A 24117-nucleotide genomic window follows, 5' to 3' on the forward strand; every position below is an offset into this window, starting at 1 on the left:
ACAACTTAAACGTTCAAACGTTTAAACTAATAATTTTAGAACTTTATCAATATGCGCACGGGAGGAAGTAGATCATTTCTTCTTCTCCCGTGTGCGCAACAGAGAGAGAGGGTCCTGCAGGAGAGAGAGAGAGAGAGAGGGTTAGAGTGAGAGAGAGTTGAGTTAGAGAGTGAGAGAGAGAGTTGAGTTTTGGTAAGAAAAAGTTTTTATTTCTTGTCTTTATTTGAATTTTATTATATTTATAGAATGTGTTTTTGTTATAGAATATTTATAATAAGTTAGTGTTGTATTTTTTTGAAGGGTTGCTTGTTTTGGGAAGTTGGAAGATTTTGATTTGTAAGAGGATATTGTGAGTGCTAGGTATATTTCTAAACTTAATCAATATGTTGTTGTGATTTTATGCTTACTCTTGAAATATTGTGATTATTGTTTGTATAGTTTGTAAATAGTTTGTGAGTTATTGTAAATATGTTGTGATATGAATTTGAAATATTGTGTTTATTATTAGAAATATATTGTCATTAGGCTTTGTTGATACATGTTTATTGCTTACTCAAGTTTAGAAATATGTTAATACATGTGGCATGTTATTTTGTGAATATATTGTGAGTTATTGTGAATATATTGTGATATGGACTTTAAATATTTAAATTATTATTTGTGAATTACGTTTGAATATGTTTACATTGTTACAAATATATTGTCCTTAAGCTTTGTTAATACATGTGGCATGTTATTTTATGCTTACAATTGAAATATTGTGATTATTATTTGTATAGTTTGTAAATAGTTTGTGAGTTATTGTGAATATGTTGTGATATGGATTTGAAAAATTGTGATAATAATATTTCAAATTAAGTAATAACAAATAAAAGTAACTCTTTAAGAATTATAATAATTAAAATTATTGTATAACCATTGAAATTTAAGTATGATAATTAAATATTTATAATAATATTTGAAATTAAGTAATAACAAATAAAAGTAACTCTTTAAGAATTATAATATTTAAAATTATATTATACTTCTTTTACAATTTAAGTATAACAATTAAAATTATATTTTAAGAATGATAATAATTATAATTATAATATAATCTTTAAAATACTCTTCAATAAAAAAGTCTTGAACCTACTAAATAAGTAGAGTTTGAATATGTAAATATACTTATTATTATAAACTAAAGATAAAGAAAATAAGGATCAAACAGATTCTTATATAAATATTATATACTTATTGTCTATATAAGTAAATAACTCATTCAATTAAGTATAACAATTAAGATTATAATTGTGGAATGATAATAATTAAAATTATATAATAACCTTTAAAATTATATATAACAATTATAATCTCTAAATTTTAGTCTAATTGCTTGACTGTCATAGTCTCTTCGGCCTTGAGAGTTGTCAAGGTCGGACAGTTTGTGACGGTTAAGTAATTAGACTAAAATTTAAACATTTCTTCAAGATCATTCTCCCTCGTTGTATACAAGACACGAAACGTAGGATCACATAATCTTCCATCCCTCTTTAGTTTAACAATATAACACTACTTGAAGGTGACATTATTAATTTAAACAACATGGAGATATTGTTGTATGATTTTTTGCTAGATGCGTGTGACATTGCATAAACACCCTTTGACCCGTTTGGGAATCAGTGTACATTTATGTGTCCGTTGATTCCTGAATTGTCCAGTGTGGACAGTTTGAGATTATATTATCTATATTGCATATTTTTGTTACTCGCTACTTTCCACGTTTAATATGAAGTTTCGGTGTCTTCTTCTACTTTTCTTCAAGTATACTGTTCGTAGGGTCACAATCCCGATATTTGAACATGTATACTTGGAGAATTATGGGGAGGTGCTGCCAAAATTTCTACTAACGTGGAAATTAGTATAGTGACGAGATTTGTGCAATATGGAGAATATAATCTCGAATGGGATAGGACCAACTACCTTATCAAAAAAGTAATGAGAATTGGAGCATGAGATGCATGTGAATTTTCAATGTACGTGTTATTAATATATAGATGTTTTTGGAAATGGACAAAAATTGGATGCGTCTGGACGATAGACTTGGAAAGGATTACGTACCCTATGCATGTGGAGTAAGAACTTTCATTGATTTTGCACGGACCTCTGCTGATAGTCGTGGTTACATTAAGTGTCCATGTCGAGGGTGTAAAAATTTGTGTGCGATAGGATTGGATGAAGCAGAGCGTCATATATTTGTGAACGGTATGGATCTGGGGTATACGCGATGGGTACTGCATGGTGAGCCGTATGAAGGGTCAACAGATGTATTGGTCGATCATCACAATTATTTGCGGCACATGGATGATGATTATGAGCATGATGAGATGGAGGAGATGTTGGGTGACATTGGAGCTAGGATGTTTATGGATGAGGTTAACGACAATGCCTCAAGTGGTGGATTAGGGACTGATTGTGAAAATTTTCCTTCACTGTGGGAAGATGCAAAGCGCGAGCTTTACCCAGGTTGTACAAAACATTCCAAAATGTCATTTATTGTGCGGTTGCTTCACATTAAATCATTGTGTGGGATGTCGACGAAAGCAATAAACATGGTATTGGACTTATTTAACGAGGTGCTTCCCGAAGGGTCTACATTGCCCAAGAACTTTTATGAAGTGAAACAGTTGAGAAATGGATTAGGATTTGAGTACAAGTCTATACATGTATGCAAGAATGATTGTGTATTGTTCTGGAAGGAGAACGAGGAGAAACAAGCATGTCCTGTTGTAGAGAGTCGAGGTGGAAAGGTAAGAAAAACGTGCCAGTTAAGGTGTTGCGGTATTTTTCCTTGAAACCTAGGTTGCAAAGACTATATATGTGTAAGAAAACAGCTCAAGATATGAGGTGGCATGAGGAGAAAAGAGTTAAGAATGACGGGTATATGAGGCATCCAGCTGATTCACTTGCGTGGCAGTCTTTCGATAATCAGTATCCAGAGTTCGGGTTAGAAGCTCGGAACGTGCGCCTGGGACTCACAACCGATGGATTCAACCCTTTTGGGAATATGAGTACAAGTTATAGCACTTGGCCCGTGGTATTGATTCCGTACAATCTTCCACCAAACTTTTTGTTAACTTTACTCATCCCTGGCCCTAGATCACCTGGGAATGATATTGACGTATTCATGCAACCGTTGATTGAAGAGCTGAAAGAGTTATGGGAAACAGGGGTTAGAACTTATGATGCATTTAAGTCGACATCTTTTCAAATGCATGCTGCGGTAATGTGGACCATAAATGATTTTCCGGCGTATGGGAATCTTTCCGTCTGGAGTACGAAAGGGAAGTTAGTGTGTCCGACGTGTAATAAAGAAACTGCTAGTGAGTGGCTAAAATTTTCTCAGAAGTTGTGTTTCATGGGTCATCGACGTTATTTACCAGCAAATCATGCATGGAGAAGAGAATGTGCCAAGTTTGATGGGAGAGTAGAGGATAGGATTGCACCAAAAGAGTTGTCTGGAGAAGAGATAATGGAACAACTGCAACATGTTAGAGCGAACAATTTTGGCAAAGGTCGGGGAAAGAACAAGAGAAACGAGCCGTACCAGAATTGAATTGGACAAAGCGTAGTATTTTTTTTTTGACTTGCTGTATTGGTCGTCATGCAAGTTGCGACATAGTTTGGATGTAATGCACATAGAGAATAATATTTGTGATAATATACTGGGTACATTGATGAGTATTAACAAAAAAATGAAAGACACGATCAAGACGAGGAAAGATCTTGAGAGAATGAGAATTAAACATAATGTGCATTTGCGGGTGGAAGGCAACAGAGTGGTCATGCCGCATGCATGTTTTACGATGACGAGGGAGGAGAGGATGGATTTCTGCAAATGGTTGCAAGGTGTGAAGTTGCCATATGGTTATGCTTCAAATATTGGTAGATGCGTGAGTCTTGATGATTGGAAAATCAATGGATTGAAAAGTCATGATTGTCACGTATTTTTGCATAAGTTATTACCTGTGGGAATTCGTGGGAAGCTGACATCTAATGTATGTGTCGCCATATCTGAACTATGTATGTTTTTCAAGGATTTGTGCGCTCGGGTAGTAAATCGAGATGTGCTGTCGAAATTGGAAGAAGACATTGCTACTATACTATGTAAATTCGAGCAGATCTTTCCACCATCATTTTTTGATGTCATGGTCTATTTAGCAATACATTTACCGCGAGAGGTACTTCTGGGTGGACCGGTGCAGTTCCGTTGGATGTATCCAGTTGAAAGATATTTGGGTAGATTGAAGCGCACTGTTGGGAATAAAGCCAAAGCTGAGGGTTCAATAGCAGAGGCCTATATACACGATGAATGGTTAACATTTTGCTCTCTATATCTTCGTGGTGTTGAGACACGATTTAATCATCAAGAGCAAAATGCTGATCTTGCTACTCCGCCTCCTCGTGAGCTATCAGTGTTTTCCCAGAATGTACGACCGTTGGGCGCACAAACAGGTTACGATTTAATTGATGGAGAGTTGGGTAAAGTTCGGTGGTATGTGCTAAATAACTGCCGAGAGATTGATGATTATCTTAGGTATGTCATTTCATTTCTTTGAATAATTATAGTTTTCTTTAAATTAATTAGAATTGTTGTGCTCAAAATATATTTTTTTTGCAACATGTTATAACAGTGACCACATAGACAAACTTAGAACGGAAGGCGTAGAAAATATAGAGGCAAGACACAAGGAAGAATTTTCCGGATGGTTTGAAGAACGTGTATGAACTAAAATTATACATATGTTATATTGTGAAATTTTTAACTCAGGATAATGAAATAATAAATATATACTATTTCAATTTATAGATTTTGGAACAACGTGCTCGTGATCCCGGATCAATTTCTTCTGAATTGTATGCATTGGCCCGTGGTCCCTCAAATAGAGCACTTCGATATACTGCATGCACGGTTCGAGGTTATAGATTCCATATTTTGGACCGTGAAAGTAATAGAAAGACTCAAAACTGTTGTGTGTTGGTCGAGGGGAGTCATGGAACAGATGATATTGACTATTATGGTGTCATACGTGATATTATCGGATTGAAATATCTGGGTGGGTCTGTAACATATGTCTTTAAATGTGATTGGTGGGATCTAGGCGGTAGTCGGGTTTCGATACATAGGGATAATCACTTTACGAGTGTCAATACTGCATCTAAATGGTACGAAGATGATCCATTCGTATTGGCTTGTCAAGCTACCCAAGTCTATTATTTGATTGATCCAATGAAAAGTGCTGATGAAGATAGTGGGGAGATAACTTGGCGAGTCGTACAAAAATTTATTCCTCGAAATATATATGAAGCAGGAACGAGTGCAGATTACAAGAATAGTGGAGATGAAGATGACACTCCGATTGTTGAGGCATACCAGGAAGATGGAGAGGGTATTAACTTGTTTGTTGACCTCGGTGCACTCGAGTTGCTCCCCTTGTGTAAAGATGATGTCCCACCCGTACATCTCGACCCGTCTATATTAAATGATCATTCAATTCAAGTCAGTGAGGAGGAAGAAGAAGAAGACGAGTCAGAAGATGAAGACGAATCAGAATCCGAGCAGGAGGTGGATAAAGATGATGAAGAAGAGGTGCATGATGATGATGAAGATGTTTTGATGGAGATTCTGAAACAAGCATGAAAAATTCATCTGAAGAATAAAAGTATTAAATATTTTATTCATATAGGTGACTATAAAATATCTTGAATTTTCATAATTTCTTCTAATTAATTTTCTTTGATATAATTAATTATTTTAAAGAATGCCACTAAAACGACAACGAAAAAATGTGCCTCCGCCAAATCCAAGTCCTGAATCCATTGAGGACTCCCCACTCGAGGAATCCGTTTATGAAGATCAAGCTAACACAGAAGAGAACAACAGCCAGTCGACACCTACCAGTAAGGAAATATTGTCGTTGATAATTATATATATAGTTAATACTTTTTTCTCAATAACTATATAATTATAATTATAGTATATCTATTATCATGTAGTTGATGCATCTGCACGTCGCGGTCGTGGCTATACACATGGAATCTCTCTTGAAAAAAATAGAAGGCATGGTAAACTGAAGATCACAATTCTGATAATTCCACTGGAGGAGTGGATGATAGTGCAGCAGCGCTTTCCTCCTATATTGGCACAGTAGTTCGAGCTTATGCTCCATTTTATGTGCGCTCATGGCGAGATGTTCCGAATGAGATTAAGGAGCACATTCGAAGTCGTGTGCTGGTGAGTTTACTTTTCAGTACATTTTTTTGACCTAGATTAATATATTATATTTTTTACCTGATTCCCTTGTTAGGATGAATTCGACCTCGACTTTGGCCGTAGCGAGGATTTGAGAACTGTGAATGAGTTGATGGCTACACTATTCCGACGTCACAAAGGACGATGTCATGACCACTTCAAGAAGTTTGAGACGTTGGAAGAGGCTGCGCAGTCTCCTTTTCAGCAGATGAAGTTAGATGATTGGAGAAAGTGTTGTGATCTTTTCGCATCTCCAGATTATTAGGTATTTTACATTTATATCTTTTAATCATTTACATTCATATTCGTTTTATATATTATATGTATACATATTACAATTAACATTTTTAATATATTTTGTAGCACTTGAGTTCTACAAATGCACAGAATAGATCCATTCTGACTGTCCACCATCGTGCCGGTTCAAAGTCATTCCACCGTCTTGCTGAAAAAATGGTAATTAAAAAATTAAAAAATTCATTTATTTTCCTGATATTCTTTCTGATAAGTACTAACATTATCTTTTTAAAATTGCTAATATTGTCGCTTTGTTAGAAATGTGATGATCCTGAAAACTTTTCCCTCATTCATGTCTATGCTGCTGCTCACACTAATGAGCATAGTGAGTGGATGGATCCTATCGCTGCAGATAATTATGTAAGCAGTGTTAATTTTGTTAAATAAATTATTTATATAACATTTTAATAGTTTATTTCTTATTTCTATTTCTTTTAATACGTTACTAATTATTTAAGATCATTACCTTTTAAATTGCAGAGCAAAATGTTGGAGATGCAGTTAGCTTCTGAGGAATCCTCTCCTAGTAACATAGACATATTCACGCAAGTGCTCGGGCCACAGTCTAGTATGGCAAGAGGTTTGGGACGATCTATCAAGCATAAATGTCCATCCTCCTCAACCTCATCGGCTTCACAAATTAATAATCTTACGATAGATTTAGAAGCTGCACGGCGTGAGAATGAGTATATGAGGTCGAGACAGCAAGAGTTAGAGTCTCTCTTAGAACGATAGTCTCATTTAGAGACGCGTTTGCAGGACCAACAGAGAGACCAAGAGGAAAGAATGCGCAGTGAAGTGCAACAAGAGATGATGGTGCAAATGGAGCGTGTTATGTCGTTGCAACAGAATCCCCGTGGGCAAGGGAAAAAGAAGAAATAAATTTTATCAATATTTCTGACTAGTTTTAATATCTAATTTTGTGCTTTTAAAGGACATTGTTACTTGTTAATTGGGTATGTAATATGATACAATTGATATTATGTTTTTAAATTTTATGAAATTAGTATTTCTGATCTGTACGTTCGAATGTAAATAAAAATCGTTCGAACGTTGGCTCACACTGTAACAAACGTTTGAACGTAAATACAATTGAATCGTTCCAACGTTAAAATATACGTTCGAACGTACTCACGCTAAAACGAACAAACCGTTCGAATGGTAAAGCGACTAACATTCGAACAAAGAACTTGCATTCGGACGCTCCTTCGTTTACATTCCGAACATTAAACGCGCTACGTTTGAACATTTACGTTTACGTTCGAACAAATATTCGAACGTTTATTGTAATTAACGTTCGGACGCATTAACATTCGAACGTAAATATGATACGTTTGAACGATATCCAACGAATGTCAACTTCTCTCATTCGAACGCCAATCTGTCGGGTATAACGTCCGAACGTTTGATTTTACGTCTGAATGTGATTTTCTGTGACAGTTCATAACCGTCACAAAAAAAGGAACGTTCGAACGCTGTACTGAACGGAACACTTCCAACCGTCACTAAAAATATTTTTTGTGACAGTTGACCAGTAAACCGTCACCAAATATTTTCTGTGACGCACTTTAGGTGACGGTCATGGTGACAGTTTCAAACCGTTACCAAATATGTTTAGTGACGGTTTGCCATTTTTTTGTGACAGTTTCCTCTGTCACAAAACACACATTCTGTTGTAGTGAGGTATATAGACCTCCAACGAGGACTTTGTGGAGGATCTTGCCCAGCCTCTAGATCAGCATCTGGATCAATACATGGGCTCCTACCAACAGAATTCGAAACAATTTGATCATGCAAACTATGATTTGGAGTATTTGGAAAACCTTGGTCAGATTCTAAATCATCCCTTGGACTACTCAAAATCCCATCACTCTCGTCAACCCAGTTTACCAAAGTCTCTTCTCTGTCAATAATCTACAAAAGTTTTAACAAATATATAATGTGATGCTAAGAATATATCTCAGTTGAAGATCGCCAACAAAGAAACAATCCAACTCAATTTTTTATGAAAACCAGTTCAAAAGAGTCTATAATAATATAACAACCAAAAGAGCAGACAATATAAGCCATTGAATACCAAGGACTGAATAAGGAAGAAGAACCAATTGAGAAAGAACGACAAACCGAGAATTACTGCACTTATCATAAGTCAAGAGAACATAGAACCGAGAACTGTTAAAACCTAAAGCAAAAAATAGAAGAAATGAGGAACAATGGCGAGTTAGAGCGATTGATCGCCCAGAACATGACCCCTCCACGACGAACAAACGAAAGGAAGAATGAGCACAAGAGGAGAAGAAGTAAAAGCCCCAGGCGACGAGAATCGCCAAAAAGGGAAAGGAGATCAAATGAACCTAGGGACCGAAGAGCGAGAGCAGATGAAAACCGAAGAAACCAACCTCTGGGCGAGATACACACTATCGTCGACAGATATGCAAGAGGTGGCCTAACTTCCTCAAGAAGAAAGACCTAGGCAAGGTGGGCAAGATATGAAGAAATCTATAATGTAGAGAGGCCCGTCAACAGCCCCGAGTACAAGGATCACCCATGCTATCTTTTGATCAGCAAGATTGCCGAGGGGTTGTGTACCCCCATGATGACGCTCTGGTAGTAACAATGTTGGTGGCAAATTTTACCACAAGGAGAATACTGATTGACAATGGAAGTTCGGCAGATATCTTGTTCAGGGATGTTTTCAGCAAGATGGGAATCGGTGAAGAGTAGTTGAAACCAGCACCAACTACATTGAAAGGGTTCATCGGAGATGCAGTGCAACCAATGGGCTCCATTACATTGCCAATATCTGTAGGCACAGACCCTTATTTCGTCACGACGATGACTGAGTTTTTGGTAGTGAGAACTCGGTCGGCATATAATGAGATAATTGGGCGGCCCACGTTGAATGCATTAAAGGCCATTACCTCAACCTATCATCTAAAAATGAAGTTCCCAACATGCGAGGTACACGGACCAAGACGAATAGGCGAAGTACGCGGCGAGCAAGTCTTGGCCAAGGAATGTTATGTGCAGGAGCGCAAACAAGGGCAAAAAGAGGTCAGCATGGTAGATTCTGAAAAACACATGATCCTCCCACTAGGACCACAAGTAATGGTGACGGAGTTAGAGACTAGGGATGAAGATACCCTGAAGCATGGAGAGGCAGATGAGCCTTTAGAGTTGGTCACCCTTGAAAAAAACCATCCTGAAAGCCACATAAAGATCGGGACAAAATTGGCGCATGAAGAGAGAAAGCAACTGATAGATTTCCTTCTGAACCATAAAGATGTATTCACATGGAGTCATAAAGATAGGCCTAGGATAGGCGAGGAAATCATCGAACATGAGCTGAAAGTAGACCCAAAGATATGCCCAGTAAAACAAAAGAAGAGAAACTTCAGTACTGAGAAGTACAAAGCAATCGCAGAGGAGGTTGGTAAAGTGATGTTTTTCTGCTTGAAGAACACTGGGGCAACCTACCAGAGGTTGGTAAACAAAATGGTCAAAAACCAGATCAGAATAAGCATGGAGGTGTATGTCGATGATCTACTAGTAAAGAATAGGGAGTTTCACTAACACATAGAAGACCTTAGAGAGGCTTTTCAGGTCTTACGTCAGTACCAAATGAAGCTCAACCCAACAAAATGTGCATTCGGAGTACAGTCAGGAAAATTCCTTAATTTTATGGTGTCAGAGAGAGGGATCGAAGCAAATCCTGAGAAACTCAGAGCAATAATAGAGATGAAGTCACCCACGAACTTGAACGAGGTACAAAAACTGGCTGGGAAGATTGCAGCTCTGAACAGGTTTGTATCCCGATCAACGGATAAATGACTTCCTTTCTTTCAGGTGCTTTAGAAAGTAAGAGCTTGGGATGCCGAGTGCGAAGAAGCGTTTTCTCAGTTGAAAGAGTATCTAACAAAGCCACCATTGCTCAGTCACACTAAGCCAGAAGAGTCATTGTCATTGTACATAGCAGTAACTCCAGATGCAGTATCTGCTGCGTTGATGCGAGAGGAAGGAAAGGGGCAAAAACCAGTGCATTACGTAAGCAGGGCGCTGAGAGAAGCAGAGACCAGGTACCCAAAGGTGGAGTTGGTCGCTTTTGCGATGGTAGTAGCAGCAAGGTGGTTACGACCTTATTTCCAAGCCCATCCAATAAAAGTAATCACTTCGTCGCCCCTACAAAAGGTGTTACAGACACCATATACCTCAGGATGGTTGGTCAAATGGTCAATCGAACTAAGTGAATATGACATCAGCTACGTACCAAAAAGCGCTGTGAAATGGCAAATAATAGCCGATTTTGTAGCAAAGTTCTCCAACTTCAAAGAAGAAGTTCAAATACCACCTGAGAAGAATCCATGGCAAGTGTATGTAGATGGGTTAGCCTACCGAGCAGGAGGAGGAGTCGGGGTGTACATAGTAACAAGTAAGGGGAAAGAATCGTACCACATAGTGCAATTGGAGTTCAAAGTAACAAACAATGAAGCTGAGTATCAAGCAGTACTCGCTAGATTGGCGATCACAAGGGTATTAGGAGGCGAAGAAATCGAAATGAAAGCCGATTCGCAAGTGGTAGTCGGGCAAATCACGGGAGAATATTTGGCAAGAGGATCCAAGCTAATAAAATAACTTCACCTAGTACAGGAATAAAGCAAAGATAAGTATTTTTGAATCGAAAAGATACCTCATGGAGACAAATCAAGGTTGACCAATTGGCGCGGGCAGGCTCAGCAAAACAAGAAGAAACATTACCATGGAAGATTGATTTACAAGCAATGACTAGACCGGCGGTAGGAGAAGAAAGTTTGCACATTCAGGAGAACACACCAGGATGGGCAAATGATATCAAAAAATATATGGAGACAGGTGAACTTCCCTCATCTCGGGAAGAGGCGAGAAAGTTAAGAAGTAGGGCGACCAAGTTTACCATAATTGACGAAGTACTTTACAGGTGGGGTTTCTCAAACCCATTGCTGCAATGCATAACAGAGGAAGAAGCTAGATATGTGATGAAAGAGGTACACGAGGGGATTTGCGGGAGTCACTTAGGAGGACGATCACTCTTCGCAAAGATTGTAAGGGCGGGGTACTATTGGCCAAATGCACTCAACGACGCAAAGGAGTTGGCGAAAAAATTCAATGCCAGATTCGTGCGCCAATCCCAGGTGCACCCCCTGGAGAGTTGCGGTCCATAACATCCCATGGTCGTTCCCCAATGGGGAGTAGACTTGGTAGGCCCTATGCCCCCTAGCAAAGGAGGAACCAAATTCATCATCGTAACTGTCGACTACTTTACAAAGTGGGCAGAAGCAGAGGTGACAGCTGCAATAACTAATCAAAGCGTGACAAACTTCCTATGGAAGGCAGTAATATGCAGGTTCAGGATACCTTAATGTATCATTTATGATAACGGAAGACAACTCGACTCCGAAAATTATCGACAATGGTGTGCAGAATTAGGAATCAAGGTCAAGTACTCCTCCCCAGGGAAACGGACAAGTGGAAGCAACTAATAAAACCATCATGGGAATACTAAAAAAGAAGATAGGCGACAAAAAAGGGCTATGGGCCGACGAGCTCCAGGAAATTTTGTGGGCTTACAAAATGACAGCAAAGACCTCAATAGGCCAAACACCTTTCGCCCTAGCCTATGGGAGCAAGGCGATGGCACCAGTAGAGGTCGGGTTACTGAGCTACAGCAGAAAGAATTTTGATCCAGAAGCAAATGTAGCAGGGTTAGAAGAAAACCTGGACCTATTAGGAGAGATAAGGGCAGATGATGAAATCAGAGTTGCGGCCTCTAAAAGGAAGGCAAAGCAATATTTCAACAAACGAGTGAGGCTAGATCATTCAAAGTGGGAGACTTAGTGCTGAAGGAAACCGGCGTGACCTCAGGGGAAGAAGGGAAGTTAGGTCCTTAGTGAGAAGGACCTTACATTGTAGTGGCAAGTCACAAGCCGGGGACTTACCACCTCAAGGATACCGCAGCATGCCAGCTACCTCATCCATAGAATGCAAAGCACCTATGAAAGTGCTACGTTTAAAGGAAAGATATGTAATTTTCTTTCATTTCATTTGTTGATTTACATAGAAATATCATTTTCAATAAATGCCGGCACGTTTTGTCTACTTTTTTCTTTTGCTTTGTTCCTTTTGGCTTTGCATTAAGTATCCAAGGTTAAAAACTCAAAGGATAAAATGGTCGAGGAACTCTCCCGTTAACACCTTCACACCAAAAGGCGACGTGGTCGAAGAACTCTCCCATGAATAAAAAAACTAAAATGTTAAAACGGTCAAGGAACTCTTCCGTTAACACTGTCACGCCAAAAGGCGACATAGTTGATGAACTCTCCCACGAGCCTAAAAACTTAAAAGGTTAAAACAGTCGAAAAACTCTCTCGTTAACACCTTCACGCCAAAAGGCGACGTGGTTGAGGAACTCTCCAACAAGCCTAAAAACTTAAAAGGTTAAAACGGTCGAAGAACTCTCCAGTTAACACTTCCACGCCAAAAGGCGACATGGTCGATGAACTCTCCCACAAATAAAAAAACTAAAAGGTTAAAATGGTTGAGAAACTCTTGCGTTAACACCTCCACGCCAAAAGGTGACATGGTCAAGGAACTCTCCCACGCATCTAAAAAAAAAACTTAAAGGTTAAAACGGTCAAAGAACTCTCCCGTTAACACCTCACGCCAAAAGACGACGTGGTCGAGGAACTCTCCCACTAGCCCTAAAGGGGTAAAAGAAGTCAAGAGAAACTCCTACCAATGGGCGATGTACCACTCACAAGAGAGAACAACATAATAGCTAACACATAAGGTATGAATAACATGGGTTGATATCGTAATGCAGAAGCAGCAACGAATACTTTACAGCCAACAAACAAGGTTCAAAAGCCCACGGCTTTAGAAGTTTAGTCATTTACAGGGCTAACAAAAAAAAATCATCAAAAGCAAATCCCGAGGGGAATGAGAAAACTCCAAACTGAGCAGGCATCAAGATGGGAGGCGAAAAGCATCAGGCATCTCGGCCAGACAAAGGGAGTCACAGAAATGAAGGGCAGCCTCACTAGCCTGAATAGACTTCCAGTCAAAAGTATGCAGGTTCATGGTGGGTTCTAGAAGAAGAAGCTCACGAATTTGTTTTACTCCTAATTTGAAACCTATACCCCAGGCCCATGTTCAAATCTTGGGGACAGCAGCCAACTGAGGAAGGACTCAATTAAGGTCATTTTGAGAATTCTCCAAAGCGGATCCCATCTCAACCAACTTGCGTTCCAAGATAGAGATAGTTTTCTTAGCAAATTTAACAACTTCGTCAAGCTGGAGGTATTGACAATCATTGTCTTTAAGAAGGCCCTTCACCTCAGCCAAGTGTTTCTCGGCTTCAGCTTTCATCCCTTCAGCCGCCCCCAGTTTTATAAGCAACTCCCTTTTTTCATGGCCAAGAGAGGCTAGGCGAGAAGCATATTCAGATTTGGACTTAGTCAATCCTTCGATTTCTAAGTTCGCACGATTAAGGCTGGCAGCGAAGCTATCACGTTCTTTTAAAACACGCTCCACCTGAGTAGCCAACTCATCGCGTTCTTTCTTAAAAGCTTCTGCTTGGGCAACTAAGTTTTACCTCTCCCAAACAGCTCCCTCTGCTTCATTCAGGCGAGTAATAAGGTCATCACGTTCCTTCCCAATTGCTACCACCTCCTGACTATAGTGGTCTGCATCCGCAGAAGAAGTTGCTAGCTCTTCCTAGACTGAAGCAACTTGGGAGTGAAGAGCAGTCAACTCATCATCAAAAGAATGGGAGCGAGTCTCAAAAAGGCAACTCATCGGCCAGTTGATTCTTCTCGCCCTCCAAATGCATCCAATCATCTGCCAAATCGGCAGCAAGATGATCAATCCCCTATAAAAAAAGAGAAAAAAAGGATTAAAAATATATTCTTCAAAATTATTTACCAAAGCATTAAGGAGAACGTAATAATACCGGCACAAAAACGCTACGAAGCTGTTGAACAAAGGCATTGATAACCTCTGCTCAGCGAGTAGGTAGGGAGGCTGGGGAAGCCACAAGATGGGAGCTAGAAGAGCCTCTCGGGTTGACAGGCGGCGATGAGACGTTAGCAAAGTCACCCTAGGGAAAGGTGGCTTCAATAGCGACGAACAAAGGGCGGCAAACAGATGCTTCAACAGGAGGGACCATGCAATTTTTGGCCTTCCCTATCTCACCAGTATCATCCTGGTGGGGTACAGCCTCATCGGTCCTGAGACCCTCCTCAGGAGTTGTCTAAGACGCTTCGTCACTTCCTCGAGGAGACACACTAAAAGGCGGGGAAAAAATTGAAACTCTACAGCCACTGGCTAGGGAGAGGGCTGGAAAAACAAATGGCAAATCGGAAGTAACCCCACCCGAAGTCGTTGAGGCAAGGGGGAACTATGTGCCGCAACTAACTCTTGAACACTACCCTCTTCGGCCCCCTCCAATCTAGGTAGATCCGAAGAAGCATCGGAAGGCATAAAAACAATTGGCGAGGGCAAAGTCAGCAAAGGCGTGGGAGCTTCAAAGGGCGGGAAGCTCGCAGGAGCAGGAGGTGGCGTTGTAAGGAGGACATGGTTCAAAACAAGAATGCCTTCTTCTACTGGAGTATCATCACATTACTGTCGGGAATCATCAGTCAGAGCCGTGAAGGCTGGGCAGCAACTTCGGCGGCCGCCTCTGTGGCGAGTATACTATCCATGTCTTCCTCGGCCTACAACATAACGTCATCCAAAGAAAAAGGTAGTGGATCCATAACACTTGGTTCTTCCTGAGAAGTGGCCACCTTGGTACTCCCACCTTTCTGGGGAACAATTTTACTCGACAACTCCTGAGAAGAACTCAACTTGGTCCCACTCTGTTTTTTGGGAGGTACCAATTTTGTATCTCCACCCGCTGCCGAGGGAAGTATAACACAACCTTTGGACGAGATGGACTCATCAGAGCGAGGCGAGACACGAGCTTTTTGAACATTTCTTTGTTTCCTCCCGCCTTCGCCAGGACATTTCTTCTTTTTCAAATCTCTCGCCGCCGGGGGAGCACCCAAAAACTCACACCCCAAAATATGGGTCCAACTAGGAACCATCATGAACCTCTCAATGTTATTGGGGGTTAAAAGTGCATTCGAGAGGCACAGTTTGTGGTGGGCTTGAGCCCAAGACTCCACCAGCCTAACACGGGCCTTTTCACGAGAGGAAAGAATCACCTCGTAGTCATCCTCGTCAGGGATAGGAGACCAATTGGGCTTAATGGGAAATTCCCAATTAGGAACTTCATCAGCGGGAAACTCCTAGCCAGAGCCAGCAATAAAGAAAATTTTATTGGTATATTCCTTCACATGAGAGTACCTGCGCTCTAAATCGACCAAGGTCCGACAGGCTCTAAAGTTACATAGATTACCATCCAGATGCCTAAACCCATGAAGAGACAAAAACTCACGGGCTGTTAAGTTTAGGTACTCATTGCCCATGGATTCCAGCACCCGTCGCCACAAAACGCAGCAGGCCATCAAAATCCTCCTGGTGTTGGGCTCCAACTGAGCAGGAGCAAACCCTATTATGTCTAGCACGTTGCGAACAGGGACCACAAAAGGCAAACGAAGCCCCATGGTGAACATAGCGAGATAAAGGGAAACAGAGATAGCCATACCTTTGACGTCGATAGGTTTCTAGTTAGGAGCTGGGGCTTTCAACTCTATGAAGTCGAGGATGTTGAAATTATTCCGAGCATTCTCCAACTCTCGCAGAGTGACAACGGAAGACCATCAAGAACCCACGAAAATGGAAGCCGGCGGAGCAACAACGAGTCAGGGAGGAGAGTCGCGGGGTGGAAAAGAATCTGGAGCAACAACAGCCTTACCCTTGGAAGAAGAGGAAGCCATGGAAGGATTGAAAGAAATCACAGAGAGGCAAAGAACTCGGAGAGGGAAAAGGAATGCAAGAACCCAGGAAAAGATATGCCAAAACTCAGAGAAGAAGCGAAAGGCAAGAAGTGCAACAGAAGACCAAAAGAAGAGGGAAAATGGGCAATAAATATGAGTTGAAATGAGGTGACGGTTGACATGCCTGAGAAGAGAAAATGAAACAGCATACTGACACGTCTCGAAGAAAGAAACGACGCCCAAATAGTTAAGTCTCATCACGCCATGCGCAATGAGACTTCGCGAGATAACTGGAGAGGATATCTCAACCGGTTAGCCCTAAGATGGGCTTGGGCCCTTAGCAACGACTAAAGCCCATATCATAACCGAGGAGCCCAACCCAGTACAAAGGAAACCAACCCATGACCAACAACGACTGGATAAGTTAAATACTAATGGGATAGCTATCCAGTCAATGGTAAAAGATAAAAGAGGTTATTATTTGAATTTGCTAAGAGATGAATCCTCATCTCCAAAGAATTTGAATAAAGGATAACTACCATCCACACGAGAACAAAGATAGATCATGGAGCTCTATATAAAGGGAAAACCCAAGTTAGCAAAGGGATGGATTTTATGGTTATTATTATTATTATTATCCGCAAATTATTGACTTAGGCATCGGAGACGTTCCCTTGAACCCCCGTGCTTTTTACACTTTGGTTGCAGGTGATCGTGAGGTGATGACGGTGAAACACATCCAAAACACCCATGTTGAAGAAGACATTGTTTTTGCTAATTCGAATTAAATTGAAGGGTGATATAAAATAAATAAATAATAGTCTATGTCTGGCATCATATCCTTAATTAGCACATTCGTAAAAGTTAGAAACTCCACCTTCGCATAAAAATGTAATCTTGTTTCATTTTTCCGTTCTTTTTCCTTTTGCATTAATTTTAGAAGGTGATTTTATTTCTAATGCTACAGCATTATTTTGGATTTGAAGTTTAAAAAATAAAAATAATAAATAATTAAAAAAAGACTACTTATTTTTTTGTCTTATATATTGGTATTGAATTTTTTTTCCCCTTTTTTCTCTAATTTCTTAGAAGTTGCAGACGCCTAAGCTGCAGATATGCATCATTGCATTATATTTCATTAGGACAATGTTAGGGGTCGAGAATGGTGCCCCATATTGTACCTCAAGTGCAAAAAGTATTTTTTAATTTTTAATTTTTTTTTTCTTTTAATTATTTTTTAAATATCTTTAAATATTAAAAAAATAAAAAAAATATTAATTCATTAATAGTAACTTCCTTAATGATATTAAGTTAAAAAAAATGGTCAATCTTTTCTATAAGCTTCCTCTGTGTAGGTAGCATTTTCCATTTTCATTGTTTGTTTGTCGTGAATCTACGTATTGGAATGAAAGGTTCAAGGAAGCAACGTGCAATATAGAGAATGGAACTTTTCGCCTCTCTTGATTCAGGATTTCGATTTCAGTCGCTTCGTGTGGGCTCCACTACTGGACTGTAAGGTTGTGTTTAGATGATAAATCCAACTCAATTATCTTAACCTAATTATTAATAGGATTTACTATTTTTTTTATTTTAAATTAAATTTATCTCAATTTACTTCATACATTTCAATCTAAAAAGTTAAACTCATTTTAATTTAAAAAAATTTAATTTCTTTCAATGAGATCTATAAAATTTTATTATTTATAATTTAACTCAATAACCAAACGACGATTTGTAGTTGATAAAAGATGGGAAGTGACTTTTTTGTACTTGATTAGTTATGATATAAAAAGGAACCTTGGCGCTGAATCGCCACTTGCATTGCATTGCATGTCTTCTACCTTACTTCGTTAAAGAAACGAGTTTTTTTGGCCATTTCTTTCATCGGGATTAATATATTCTTCTTCGTCTTGTGTGCGTAGTTTTTCACTTCCATTCTCTCTGTTTCTCAACACACTCTGTACATCAATGCATACGGCATACCTCTTAAATTTCTCACCCATCTTCTTTCCCCTTTTTCTTTTCAGAAATGAATGGAGAATGAGCGGACACTTCAGCCCACAACAGAAACAACGGAAGATCATATCAGGAAACATATTGCGTTTAAAGAAACTGGAGACAGCGTAAACCAGTCTCAAAACCAGAAGATTAAAAACAGAGGAGGTTGATCAGGCCGGAAATTTAACCAATTCTCAGGTCTCTTTCAAAAACTTGGAAGATTATACATTCTAATCTTGAACCCAAAGTGAAATAAACACCAGAAAAATCATTTAATGTTGACATTTTGTACGAAGAAATAGTTGAGAATTTTTATCCTTTAAATTTCATTAAACACGAAAAAATTTATTTGAGACCTCAATTGTAATATTATATACTGATTGTGTTACCAAAATAACCAAATTTTACATGAAACTTGTACAAACTAGCTTAGATATAGAATGAAAGTGTGAAATTACTATTTGTTTCAAAAACTTAAACTGATGGAAAGAAGTAGATTTTATTATTTTATATCTTAACACTCTCCCTCACTTGTGGGCCAGACTTTCCCTCAATGAGTATGCCCAACAAGTGAAATATTTAATTAAATGGGATAGAATGTAGAGTCAGAATTCGAACTCAGGACCTCTGTTCTTATACCATGTGAAATCACTACTTATTCCAAAAGCTTAAACTGATGAGAAGAGATAGATTTTATTAATTTATATCTTAACAGAAAGATGAGTTTATGAAAAATCACCTGTTAATTTTTATTGAGAACAAAATTTTAAAAAAATTTCTTTACAAAAAAAGGAGAATGGTTGAATATTATTTATTGCATGAAAGACGACTATCCTAACAAATCTAAAGGAGATGCTCGAGCTGCTGGTGCAAAATAGTTTATGTTGTAGGTTTTAAGGAGTGTTCCTGTTTCTAGCTAGCTTATGTCCAAGCTGTTGTAGGTAGCTAGTTTTCCTACAGCCGATTTCTATGTATTTATCGTATACAGTCTTTAGTATTTCTATGTTTTGAACTGGTTTTCATTTACCTTAATGCTGCTCATGTATTTATCCAAATCATAGTTTGCATGAAATTGTTCCGGATTGATCTGTTGGTAGGAGCCCAAGTATGTATCCGGATGTTGATATATATAGAAGCTTGGCAAGATCCTCCACAAAGTCGTCGTTGGAGGTCTATATGCCCCGTGGTAAAATTGATTTTGTATAAAAAAGTTCGGAGAAATATTGTTATGAAATCACTTAAAATGTGTCACAGTAGTAAGTATGATTGAGAATAATAGCATTACTCAATTATTAATTGCGAGTTAATAATAAGTTTTGGACTTTAATGGAGCCAATCTTTGAGTTTAGCTTCAGCTTGTCCATCAATGTGGCTGCCATTAGTAACTCTTGTAAAATATGTGCCAACTATTCTCTCTTGATCTACTACTTTTTTCATATCATTCATCTGAATTTGAATATGATAAGTTAATTAAAAATGTATGTTGTTGTGATTTAAATACGATACGTTTATTTGATAGATTGACTTTAGAACTGTTCATCCGGAACCCAAAAAATTGGATTCCAATTCTGGATTGCAAAATCCGAGTACATCTAGTCCGGATACTAGATTTACGGTTTTTTCTTTTTCTCATTACAATCATAATATTGTGACATATGGCCAAAGACTTTTCAAACTGTTGTATTTTTAATGTATTTTTCAGTACTAGCTTTGCCATTTTAGTATCATTGACTGATAAATGGCCAGGAAAAATACATTAAAAATTCAATAGTTTGAAAATTCTTTGGCCATATGTCACAATATTATGATTGTAATGAAGCGAGGAAAAAAAACCGGGTTTAACTTGGGTTTCGAGTTTGAAACCCGAGTTTCGGTCCTAGTATACTTGGGTTTCGGGCTGAAACTCGGATGAACAATCCTGATTGACTTGACAAAATCAGTTTGACAACAAAATTGTATACCAAAATAAAATACTAGAATACACATATAATGTGCATAATTAAGTTATTTAAATATTGTCACTTGATGGGAAGTCCCAAAACATCTGAGTTTGCAAAATCTTCACCTTTTGTATCAAACATCTTAATGAAAACATATTTTACATATATTGACCTATATGATACACTAAATATATATCTAAAATATGAAATAATGTAATCTATAATATATAAATTAGGGGTGTACAGGAACCAATCAAACCGGCCATCACCAATAGGAACCGACCCAGGAGTCAGGAGCCAGTGGAGAATCGATCAAACGGCAGTAGGAATTTGGTGAAATCGCATCGGCCAGTTCAGTCTCGATTTGAACCAGGTTCAAACCACAGAATCGGCTGATATAATATATATATATATATATATATATATTATACATATTTTTTAAGTGAAACGAAGCCTTTTATACGTACCATTTACAAAAAAATATATATACAACATAAAATCAATCCAATTGGCGTCGTTTTGAATTAGGGTTTGAATTCTCTTGGCACCTCCCTTTTCTTCTCCCGACCTCATTTCTCTCTTCACTTTATCACTCCTCTCTAACTCTCACTCAGCGGCAACACATCTCTCTCTCTCTCATTGCACCTCACGGCTCACATCTCTCTCTCATCACAACTCGAACATGGCTATGTGGCACTATTCTCTCTCTCATCGCAACGTTCTCTCCATTCTCTCTCTCATCGCGTCATTGACGGAACACTTTCGAACCAATCAGATTCACACAGAGACAAATGTCGCTAGTTTTCTCCCCTTAATCGGTTGATTTCGACTAGTTTTAAATATGTTTAGATTGAAACCGAACCGTAACTATTGGTTTGCACCGCTTATTATAAACCATACTAATGAAACGAGAACTATTATTACCATCATTTTATTTATTATCTTTAATATAATATTAAATTAATAGAAATTTATTTATAATTTTATATTAAGAAATAATAAAACAATAACATTAAAAAATAATAGTACAGTATATGACGTGTCAGAGAATCTGTCCGCCATGTCAGCACCGCAACTAAACGCTCGCGCGTGAATCTCGCTATTGAATTTCTGCCATCGGTAGTCCCCACCAAGGGCCTTCCATAAGACACACCCTCTCTGTCTCCCTCCCTCTGTCGTTTGTGTATATATAATTATGGCTTCTAGTTTAGAGCGAGACTTTGACCTTTGATCCGATTTGCACATTTATCAAATCTAAGATCTCTGGTGCGATTTGTTTTTTCTCGCAGAAAATGCACTGTTAGCAGTTGTATTCCTGTAACTCTCTTTCTCTGAGGTTTGATCTCTCTAATTTGCATGTCAAAATCTATCTGCTTTCGCTAAGCTTTCCTGCATTTTAATTCAGCTTTCTTTCCCATCATACAAACATACAATTCTCTATCTTCTATCAATCTAATATCACTGGAAACGGATTAAACAGAGTAAATTAACTTTTTTGGTCCATTTTCATGGCTTCCCAGCCACAGATTCTATCAACTTTAATTCGATTTTTTTTTTTTTTTTTTCAATGCAAAGGTGAAGTTCTGGGTTTGAGTTCGAATCAATCTTGAGAACCCTACAATTACTTCATCAGTTTTTGTAGCCGAAATGTTTTCTTTTTCTTTGTTCATCAATGGTTTGCTTGTTCTATTTTTAACAATATCGTTTTGAAAACCAGAACTGCGAAATCCGAGTTCCGAAATGGCCGAACAACCGCAAAAACCGGTACTCCAAAAACCGCCAGGATACCGGGACCCGAGTCGCCCGATCCAACCAGGCCCGAGACCGCCGCCCCGCAAACCGGCCTTCCCGCCATCTTTCACACCGAAGAGGAGGCGCAGAAGCTGTTGTCGTGCATGCTGCTGCTTCCTCTGCGTCTTCGTTCTCGTCCTCCTCCTCGTCGTCGCCGTCGCCTTTGGCCTCTTCTACCTCTGGTTTCAACCGAGACTCCCAGTTTTCCACCTCCAGTCTTTCCGGATCCCACGGTTCACCGTCACCACCAAAGCCGACGGCACCTACCTCGACGCGCATACGGTGACGAGGGTCGAGGTGAAGAACCCGAACGGGAAGCTGTCGTTGTTCTACAAGCAGAGTACCGTCGCGGTGACTTTTTCTGCGGGTCACGATGAGGACACGGAGGTGGGGTCGGAAGACGTGCCGGAGTTCACTCAGGGGATGACGAACATAACGAGCATGAAGGTAGAGACAGGGGTGAAGAACCAGCTGGTGGATGATGGAGAGGGAAGGAAGCTCAAGGCTCGGTTCCAGAACAAGGAATTGGTGGTGAACGTTGAGGTTCGGAGTGGGGTGGGATTCTATGTGGATGGGCTTAGGATAGGGCCCTTGGCAGTGAAGGTTTTGTGTGGTGGTGTGAGCTTGAAGGTGCTCGAGACTGGAGACATGCCCAAATGTACCGTCACTACTCTCAAATGGTAAGATTATTTCCAATCATATACAAATAAACCCAAAAAATCCTTAGAAATTCGTTCATAATCTTATTTATTGTTAGTATTTTCACCCATTATTTAAGTATTTCCGATCATAAACCAATCTTATGAAGTTTAGAAATGTCATGCTTAAAATGATGACTCTGAGATTTCGGTTCCAAATTTTCTTTCTCATGCAATGTGCATAAAGATTGGAATGTAAACAAATTTCAAATGCTTTTGGACTTGAGAACGAGGTTGCTGCTGCTCGCTACTATTTAAAATATTTTATCTCATCTCATCTGAATTGTATATCCAAATCGGACCTCATGCTTTATGATAGTGCCCGCTTTTTACATAGCCAATTCCCAGATCAGCTAAAAGCAGGCTGAATAACTCTTTGCATTGCTTATGATTAATGAAAGTTTCATCTTCCTGAGAAAAAATAAATAAAGCTTTTCAACCCCATGATTGGGTTTTTCTTTACACTAAAGTGCTTTAATTACAAGTCCCCATTAATTACATCTGAGTTATGCGTTTTCGAAGGTTGACCATTCTGATTGAGAATGTTGCTTTGACCGCAGGATAAACATATCTTGATAAGGTTGTCAGGTTCGAAGATGGCTGCTGGTGGAAGATGTGATATTGCTTATTGTTTAGGCAATTTTCTGCAAACAGCATGCACAGGAACGTAACCAGTGTGATCAGTTTTATATTTAAAGTAAACCATGATATACAATATTCTTTACTTGGGAAAGAGAAAAGGGTGATTGGAAGGTATATATACAATATATAGTACTCTGACTGGTGTCCATCCCTAAGCTTTGGATCCTTCTTATGTATAATGGGAAGCACATAATTATATGATATATATATATATATATGGGGTTGAATTTATATAAAAATATCATCATGTTCTTCTTTTCCTTCTTGTTTTTTTTTTTTTTTCTCTTAATTAAATTAGAGATAGTTGTGGTTGTGCTGTGGGGTAGGGAGGAAGGTGGGGTCTTGGATACCTGATGGAACTGCCAGGCTGCCATTACTTTGTAAGAAACAAATGCATAAAAAACGTGGAAAGTGAAATAAGGTGTAAATTCTTTTATTTGCATTCATCTTGTTTCTTTTTCAGAGAATAAGGTGCAACATATCATTCCTTTTGGTAAGCTAGGTAAAAGCGGATGGAAGACAACTTGCGGGTCACTAAAAGAATG

The 24117-nt window shown here is 38.9% G+C and overlaps 2 protein-coding genes across 4 annotated transcripts; both read left to right on the forward strand.

Annotated features, from left to right (window-relative positions):
* Positions 1-9424: 9424 nt before the first annotated feature.
* LOC121262251 lies at positions 9425-11221 on the forward strand. The gene is made up of 2 exons (XM_041164682.1): positions 9425-10075; positions 10445-11221. The coding sequence occupies exons 1-2, from the start codon at positions 9425-9427 to the stop codon at positions 11219-11221; spliced, it is 1428 nt and encodes a 475-aa protein (XP_041020616.1).
* Positions 11222-21591: 10370 nt separating this feature from the next.
* Positions 21592-23809, forward strand: LOC121243273 (NDR1/HIN1-like protein 6). 3 transcript variants are annotated; one of them, XM_041141387.1, is made up of 3 exons: positions 21592-21777; positions 22164-22912; positions 23491-23809. In XM_041141387.1, exons 2-3 carry the CDS (start codon positions 22182-22184, stop codon positions 23504-23506), a joined length of 747 nt encoding a protein of 248 aa, XP_040997321.1. In that variant the 5' UTR covers positions 21592-21777; positions 22164-22181; the 3' UTR covers positions 23507-23809. The 3 variants fall into 3 exon arrangements, with proteins under 3 accessions (XP_040997321.1, XP_040997312.1, XP_040997305.1); XM_041141378.1 differs by having other exon boundaries at positions 21592-21758; positions 22159-22912; XM_041141371.1 differs by having other exon boundaries at positions 21593-21777; positions 22159-22912.
* Positions 23810-24117: the final 308 nt, after the last annotated feature.

Source organism: Juglans microcarpa x Juglans regia, chromosome 1D (assembly GCF_004785595.1).
Source record: "Juglans microcarpa x Juglans regia isolate MS1-56 chromosome 1D, Jm3101_v1.0, whole genome shotgun sequence".
NCBI classification, from domain to species: Eukaryota; Viridiplantae; Streptophyta; class Magnoliopsida; order Fagales; family Juglandaceae; genus Juglans; species Juglans microcarpa x Juglans regia.

Excerpts from the sequence above, each read along its gene's own strand:
- LOC121262251 (XM_041164682.1), top strand. The coding sequence starts at position 9,425 with ATGACTGAGTTTTTGGTAGTGAGAACTCGGTCGGCATATAATGAGATA. Across the intron at positions 10,076-10,444 it reads GGGCAACCTACCAGAGGTTG|AAAGTAAGAGCTTGGGATGC; the intron begins GTAAACAAAATG and ends CAGGTGCTTTAG.
- LOC121243273 (XM_041141387.1), top strand. The coding sequence starts at position 22,182 with ATGGCCGAACAACCGCAAAAACCGGTACTCCAAAAACCGCCAGGATAC.